The 8321-nt window shown below is 41.1% G+C and overlaps 1 protein-coding gene across 1 annotated transcript; it reads right to left on the bottom strand.

Moving 5' to 3' along the window:
* Positions 1–542: 542 nt before the first annotated feature.
* On the bottom strand, positions 543–3815 carry LOC115678609 (myosin-binding protein 7-like). The gene is made up of 3 exons (XM_030601988.2): positions 2415–3815; positions 1564–1610; positions 543–891 (listed from the first exon to the last, which is right to left on the bottom strand). Exons 1-3 carry the CDS (start codon positions 3795–3797, stop codon positions 756–758), a joined length of 1566 nt encoding a protein of 521 aa, XP_030457848.2. The 5' UTR covers positions 3798–3815; the 3' UTR covers positions 543–755.
* Between the last annotated feature and the right edge of the window lie 4506 nt (positions 3816–8321).

Genomic DNA, 8321 nt, shown 5'->3' on the forward strand with positions numbered 1-8321 from the left:
AAACCAACATTTTATTTCAAAAAAGAAAATCCAGTGTAAAAGTATTCCAGCGGGAACTTCTTTTTTTTTTGGCTTGCTAATTTCAGCAAAGAACAATAATGGCATAAAACCATCTAAAAATGTCCTTACATGTTTAGCCCCCTCGGTAACCAGCCCTAGCTCCCACCAAATGACCAATCATCGAGCATCCAGCCTAACCAAGAAGATGACCCAATTACAGGAATACCTAAATTCGATGCATAGTCCGTGGAGTAATCAAACTTATCCGAAGGTCTTGCAAACTGAGATGGATAGTCAAGCAGGCATATACTTGAGCCTCCGTCGCGAGAAAAGGAGATTGGCTGATGCATGTTCTGGACAAGATAGAAAATCTGCAGACTAAGTAGAATGAAGCAGTTCGACCAGAAAAAAAGTGAAATGAAGCAGGAACATAAGAGTCTACTCCCAGAACTGTAACAACATGCTGAAAAAAAGCCCGTGTAGCTTTACTCGATGAGTCAAGTAAATATAGGTTACAGAGAGAGAGAGAGAGAGAGAGGCAATTCAAAAGAGGCATACCTCCACCTTGAATGTAAGAAAAATATCAGAGCACGCCATACAACCATGTTTCACTTGCTGAAGGAAGCCGAAAAATCATATCAAATGAAAAAATTGAATGAGAACATACTATCTCTGAAACAGGCATAAAAAAAAGACACGCTTAGACTCAGTGTCCTCAACTGTTCTCAGTTTCTCTGCATATTAGGAGAGGCTTGCTATGGATATGGAAGTTTGACAGTTGAAGCCGCCGCCCTTTTTGCACGTGTCAGATATCTCCGCTGCTTTGTCCGGGGTCTGTCTTCTAAAAGAATTAGCAAGCCCACACAATCAGGCGATAGCCCAAACAAGTACCTGCAAGTGACGAGTCGAAGATAAAGGATCTTCAAACAACCAAGATAAGAGATCACAGGCAGGGGAACTCATTGGTTATTAATTATGTCAAGATACATGCTAACATAAAACTGGAAGTATGAATAGTTTCAAATCACGGTGTCCTAGTTGCTCGATAAGTTCTTTTTAGTCATGAAGTTCGTCGCTACTAGAGGTGTTTGGAAAAAGCACCGACTACAAAGGTACATACCTCTATGCGGAGAAAAACCAACTGGGAAGTTTGCTCCCTAATGGCAAGATTATTGCTCCGCAACAAGTTATGCACTCAAGTGCCATTCCATCAGATAAAATTTGTGTTCTATGAGGTGTATAAGAAACTTCCCGAATTTTCACAAATTAACTTCCCATCTGGCGATAGCTAGAATCATCCTTAATGCACAACATGAGGGTGAATCACAAGTCGTATCCAAAACATTTAAATATCAACACGAGAGATGTCTGTACTATTAGTTCATTCAAAAATTAATTTACCACTGCATGCATATTTCTCGACACGAAATCAAGAATTAACGCAATTTTGCACCGAAAAAACAAAACGTAGCATAAAAAGTCTGAATTGAGAAGCTGTCACATGGAAATACAGGAAAACAAGTATAATAGTATGATTTTGGCACCAAAAAGAACGGTACTCACTTGCTTCTACGAGCCTTCTTCCTCCAAAAGGTGAAGGACCCAATCCACTGCAAATAAAGCAAAGAGAGAGTTATAAGAGCTATTTTGAAAAGGGAGAAAGCAGCACCACACATGGAAAGAGAAAGAAGTTTCCCCTTTTCCATAGAGTCAATGCTGCATAATGAATTTCCAATACCAGCTCAACAAAGACAACAAAACCACCAACAAGATCTTTACCGAACGATCTACCAAAAGTAAAATGTCAGCACTAGATCAAACAAATATTCAGCTTCAACCAGGAGAACAACTTGCCGCATCGATTTTATAAATGACGGAAATAAAATGAGAAACATAAAGGACAAGAATGTCAATTTCATTGTTGAAACAGCATAGCCAGTAGACCAACAGGCAAAGCTACTTGATTATGCAATATGATAGAACAAATCTAAATAAACAGGTCAGATGCAGGAAAGGCAAAGGAAAATCAAACTAATGGCAGAAGTTGAAGAAGCAACATCCCAACAAACTGCCTTTAGTGAGAATGAGCGAGCAAAAATCATATGGTAAGATACTTTCCTTGACAGACTAGTCCTATTTTTCAACAGCCTCAGCATTTCAATTCCCTCTATATCTTGCAGAACCGAGAAGCACAATGCAGTTAATTCCTCCTCTTCCGTACAGCCCTTTTTTTTAGGCGCCACAATCAGTTAACTAAGTGAAAACACTACCCCAAAAAGTGGAGCAGAAAATAGAGATAATAGTGTTTGCCATAAGTATTCGAAAGACTTCAGTCAGCATGAGTCATAAATCAAAATAAAGGTGACAATACATTGGGCGTTAAACAACCCCCACCCAAAAAAAAGACGCATCACCTTGAAAACAGAGGAAAAAAATCCAAAGCGAGCTGGCTTCCTGACAGGCATGCGTTCTTCTGGTGATCTTTCCTTACAAAGACGCTCGGCTATTTCTTTAAGTAATAGCATTTGTGCTTTATCAGTTTGCATTGAGACAATTGCCTGCCTCAGTGATTCCCTGTCAGCCTCAAGTGCTTGAAGCCTCATGTAGAGCTTCGTGATATCTGGATCCTGATCCCCGCTGATGCAGTTTGAAGTGTATCTTGGTGTAACAATGTCCTCTTGAAGACTGCCGTGTGCAGATTTCGTGGGCGTCAAGCCTGTATAGATTGAATCAATTGTGCAAATTCTATCGGTTGTATCATCATCAGCTTCTGGTGTGTTATTCAGCTTTTTTGGCTGATGGAAACTCTCCGTCTCAGAAACACACTCCATCTTCTTGAAGCTATTCGTGAGTCTCGGAGAATCAAGAGGCAAGTCTGAACCAGCGTCTTTACTGATTCCAATAAATGTGCCCGAACCATCATTAGAAGACCTCCTCGAATGTCGCGGTTGCCTAGGAGATTGACCTACTATAACTTTCTCTGGGATGTTCTCAAGGCCAGGAAAATCCCCATCCAACTGATTGTTGCTGGGATCTTGCTCCATTTGGTGAATTCGGTATTCCAAATCCTTCAATTCATTACGGCCATGGGGAGTCTCACCATGTGCAAACTTTTCAACGTCAACCACCTCATTCTCACCTTCCCATGGACCAGATGTCCCGTTGAAGTGGCATCTCAAAGGAGGATATTCATAAGATGGAAATTCAAATCGGCAATCAAGATTTTCAGTCATGCCATGACCATCGGCATGCTGGCGGCAATGCTCCCCATCGGCTTCCGCCACAGTGAGCCCATAACTCATCATTCTATGTCGATAAGCCTGTACCTCGCACGTGAGCGAATGTATGGCTTGCTCTCTCTTGTACAACAGGTCCTCCAAGGCCAAGATCTCCTGCTGATCATGTCCCATTCTCTCCTCCGCGAATAGTTTGAATTGCCGGGCATCCATCTGGATTTCCGCCTTGTCCCTCTGCAACCTCAAAATCATCGACATGGCCTCACTCGCCGCGGACGACGCGGCATTCCGCTCTTCTTCGAGCTCCACGGTCAAATCCTGTATGGCTTTCTGCTGGCTAGAAACCATCTCGCGGAGCGCCGCGATCTCGTTCTCGATTTCAACCCTCGCGACAGAATCGTACTCAACCCCGGGCACGAAGAATCTTCTATTGCCTTGCAGCTCGTCGTATTTACGCTTGACATTGCGAAACCAAGTACCGCCATCATCTGAACATTGCCCATCACTACACCCGCGACAACCATCTGAATCCCTCGAACGCAATGCCTCTACCGCTTCCATAGCCGAACAAGCATTAGACTGTTCTTGAATCCGAGGCAGATCAGACACGAGAATCCGGCGGACTCCCCCTCTTTCGAAACTCCCGAAAAACAAATGATCTCATGCAAGAAAGCCGCGCGCGTGACTCCTTAAAAGAGAAAAAAAACCAGAAGGCACCCAGAGCTTTTCTCATCATCGCTGGCATATTCAAAAGAGAGAAAAAAGAAAGAAGAAAGACATTACTGCCATCAAATAACGGAAATTCAACAACGGTCGTTTTCCTCTCGTTTTCCCTCGACCTGGATATCGATCTGCTCAAAGATGCGCTTCCGGACACGGAGATTCGCGCTCGTTATGAGGACAGAAACAGAGAGAGAGAGAGAGAGGATGTTTCGTTACACTTACATTGGGCGAACGGGTCACGAATCAAGAGCTCGACGGGGAGGGGGCAGAAGAGTGCCGCGAAACCAGAGACGGATGATCTCCCTCTTCTATTCTCCCGGATCGCCGGAGGGAAAACAACGGCGCCGGCCACGCGGCAAAACCCGGGGGAAACAGGGGATCTTCACCGGAACATCGGATTTCCTCGGGAAATGCGACGCGCTCATTTACCCACCCCACCCCCCCCCCGGGAAAACAAGGGCCGTTTGGAGGGAAAAACGAAATTGAAACAGAGGAAGAGAGAGAGAGAGAGAGAGAGGGAGAGAGGGAGGGGGGCGTGTGTCTTCTGGATTTTGCTTTCTCTTGTCCTCCTCGAGGAGCGGGAAAGCGAAACCCTAGACTCTGGAGGGGAGGGGAGGGGAAGCTGTTTACCCCGCCGGGCCCATCTCCATCTTCTTCTCACTTTTGTCCTTCCTCCGGGGCGCGGATTTCAGCGCGTCGTCATCGCCTTCTCTCGATCCGCGCGACGCATTTGTTGTAGAGAGAGAAAGTGCGGGAGGGGGAGAGGGAAGGGGCGGCAAGAATAGATTTTCTTTGGCTTTTTTCCAGGAAAAGTAAAACAGATTCAAGGTCGAGAGAGAGAGAGAGGAGGGCGAAAATAGGTTTTCTCACATTTTCCGGGAAAATTAAAGGGAAAAAGAAAAGATGCGGGTGGGTGGAGAAGATGGTGAAAGTGGAAATGGACGGCGTGCCTTGTTCTTTGGTGAAATTACGTGGATTTTTCTCCTTTTTTTACCCCCCCTTTTTTTTATATTCCCGATGTGCATAAAAGTTTGACAAAAAAAAAATAAGAAGAGCAGGAAATGCCGTCTTCCCCGTTTATTTTACTTTTATTACGAAAGAAAATCCCGCCTTACTTTATATACGCAAAAACGAGAAAATATTCTTTAGGAAAAATTTCGAATAAAGGTATAAAATGCCTAAAAATTTCAAATAAAGGCATAAAGTGTCTCCATTTTTTTTAAATAACAGCATAAAGTGGACATTGTGTCAAATAAGAACCCGAAGTGGCCATGTCAATCTCAAATAAGGGCCTGACCTCACCAGTCGCCTGTCGGCTAAATATTTCGGCCGATCAATTGCATCTTCGTCCAAAGGCCATTTTTATTTATCTTTTTTAATTCCGTTCTCTTTCTTTTTCTTCTTTTTCTGGTTTGTTCTTCGCCGGTGGCCGCGGCGGTTGGGCGAGGGTCGCCTAGGGCCACCCTTGCCGGTGGCTTTCGAAGATGACCTCATCCAACCCTTTCTGAGCATCTCCATAAGTGAAGAAGAAAGAAAAAAAATCAGAAAAAGAAAAAAAGGGAAAAAAATTCAAAAAAGTTAAAGGATGAAAATGTCCTTGACCATTCGGAAAGTGAGGTACTTCTTTGAAATTGACATAATCACTTCAAACCGTTATTTGAAAAAATAAGAGCACTTCGGATCCTTATTTGACACAGAATTCACTTTAACCCCTTATTCGAAAAAAAAATGATGGCAGTTCAATCTCTTATTTGAATTTTTCCTAACTCTTTTTGCTAAAAAAGAAAGAGATTCGATCATGGTTTAGTTTTACATATGCTTTTCATTCATCTAAGGTCGAGGACTTTTGGTAATTCTAAAATAAAGAGTTTACTAATTCGGAAGATCAAGGGTTAGGAAAAATAAAAATTAATAAGAGACATAAGTCAAATTTAACATTAAATCGATTATTCATCTATCTCGATAGTCATCAACCGCGCGTCATAGAGTGAGTAACTTGAGAAGTGGTTCCATCAAATGATGTCTCGAGATTGGATAGCAACGGTGATCACGACGGGTCACTCTTCCGTCCGTTTGGCTAGCGCATTGGAGAGGTATATAAATTGCACCGAAATAAACCCGGCGTATAATTGAATTAACTAGGTCATTTCTCGAATTGATCAGGACTTGGTATGCGTGTGTGCGGATCTAGCAGTATATATATTTGTGCCAATCAAGACCGACTTGTCTACATGATCATTGACTTTTTTTTTTTTTTAAAGGAAGAAAAATACTGGAAAATTACAAAGGCAAGGAATTATAAAAAATTATGAAGCGATGGCGTACCCGGAGTATCCTCTTGATATCATGATCTGGCATTTGACCATCTATGCGTGGATTTTTTTTTTTTAATTGCAAAACTTTGAGTATTAAAACTCATTGACCTAGTAAAATAACTAGGTCTATTAAAAAAATAACTATCGATATAGTAATGACTATTTTTTTGGCTAAACTATATAGTAATGATTTTAATTACCTCAAGGGGTGGTCCAAAGACCGTGAAAAGGAAAATATCAATCGAGGAGATTAAAAAAAAAAAACAGAAAAGAGGATCCTGTGTAGTATTGGCCCTATATATTGGCCAAATTAACAAACAAAAGTAGAAAAATTCAGAAAATGCTCCAAAATACATCTAAAATACTGTATAATAAGTGAAAAATTACGCAAAAGGGTAATTAATAAAAAGGACGATGTATTGATTTTTGGCACTAAAATAGGCTCAGATTTGGGCGCCGACTAGTGGAGGCTAGTGATAAGCAGGCGACAGGGCATGTAAGGTTTCATCAGTCCGACTACGACAAACACCAAGATTATACCAACTCGTGAATCAACTCCGAAGCACCACGCGCCGCTTCGAGTTTTTTGTTAGGACTCCGTTTGTTTCGCGGACAATGAATGATTTGGAAAACATTTTTCAAAAAATGATCACTTGAAATAATTAATTAATAAAAAAAATATTTTTCATTATTAACAACAATTCATATTTAAATATTTTCGGGCACAAGGCACCAGGTGTTCAGGTCCCACCTCGATGGACCCAAGCGTAGGCACTAGGAGCCAGGGCTAGGCCTCGATGGACCCGGGCCCGGCCGCTGGAGACTTAGTCTTGAATGCCACGACTTGGGAACCAACATTAGGTTTTCGTGTCCAAGTGTAGAGTTTTGGATCCAAGCGCCAATACTTAGTCATATTTTGAAAAATGTTTTCCGACTTTTTAAAAGTGGAAATCATTTTCCTGAATTTAAATATAAGTGTTCTGTTGACTCATTTTTTTAAGCGAACCAAATACCAGAAAATAAGAAGAAAAAAAATTCCAGAAAATCTTTTTTGTGAAACAAATGGAGCGTTAGATGCAAGTACGAAAGTAAAGTAATCAGGGATGTGTAGATTATATGAAATGTAACTCTAAATTTTCTAGTGATGTTATTAAGAGAAATGATTCACGGCTCTTTATGTCCTAGCATGACTCCAAATGTCACGTGTGCCTCCGGCTCCGTGTGTTTTAAAAATATAAACATCTATATGCATAATGATGTAGCAAGGTGACCTATAAAAAATATGACATAGTATATAGTAGCATTCATTAAATGATGACATGGTCGGTCATGTGATGATGCGGCGAGAAATGAAGCATCCTCTAATGATTGGCCTAATATAATATCATAAAAAATCTCAAACTTTAGCTTCGGTTCCAATTCTATAATAAAAAAATTTTATCATATAAAAACTCTTAACTTTAGGTCTAATCTCAATTCTACCCTAATTTTTTATCTCATAAAAATCACCAACTTTTACTTAAATCCCAAATCTGGCTCCAAAAACCCTCGGTCCAAAATCATCCTTAGTGATCTTATCTGGTGTTTCCACATAATTGCTATAGTTTTTCCCCAAATTTCATATCCAAGAAGACATCTTTTGGAGATGAATTCCATATTTGCCAAACGTCTTCTTGGATATGAAATTAGGATAAAAACTAGAGCAATTAGGGTCGGCTTTCTTCAATTGCTCTTACTCTTAAGAGAGTTTTCCTTTCATCTCACTCATGGATCTTCAATTTTGCACTCGGTTTTTAATATCTCGTGCTCGAAAGTGTTCCATCTCTCACAGTCGAAGAACTCGTGTCCGAGACGCTCGGCTCAGGACGCTCGAATGACTCGTGCTTGGAAGTTTTCCATCTCTCGATTGTTAACAAAGAGCTTTTGATGGATGGTTAGTGGAGGCAGATTTGTGACTCAAGTAAAATTTTGTGCTTTTTTATGATACTGAAAAATTTATGGTAGAATTGGGACTGGACTATAGAATTAGGACATGATCTAAAGTTGA

This window comes from Syzygium oleosum, unplaced genomic scaffold (assembly GCF_021117445.2).
Source record: "Syzygium oleosum isolate NSW1041296 unplaced genomic scaffold, Sole_v2.1 Sole_v2.10, whole genome shotgun sequence".
Classification (NCBI taxonomy): Eukaryota; Viridiplantae; Streptophyta; class Magnoliopsida; order Myrtales; family Myrtaceae; genus Syzygium; species Syzygium oleosum.

What these genes read in the sequence shown, in the direction of transcription:
- LOC115678609 (XM_030601988.2), bottom strand. Translation starts at nt 3,797, where the DNA reads ATGGAAGCGGTAGAGGCATTGCGTTCGAGGGATTCAGATGGTTGTCGC. An exon ending in TTTTTTCCTCTGTTTTCAAG is followed by an intron (nt 1,611 to 2,414) that starts GTGATGCGTCTT and finishes CTTTATTTGCAG; the next exon opens with TGGATTGGGTCCTTCACCTT. An exon ending in AAGAAGGCTCGTAGAAGCAA is followed by an intron (nt 892 to 1,563) that starts GTGAGTACCGTT and finishes CGTCACTTGCAG; the next exon opens with GTACTTGTTTGGGCTATCGC.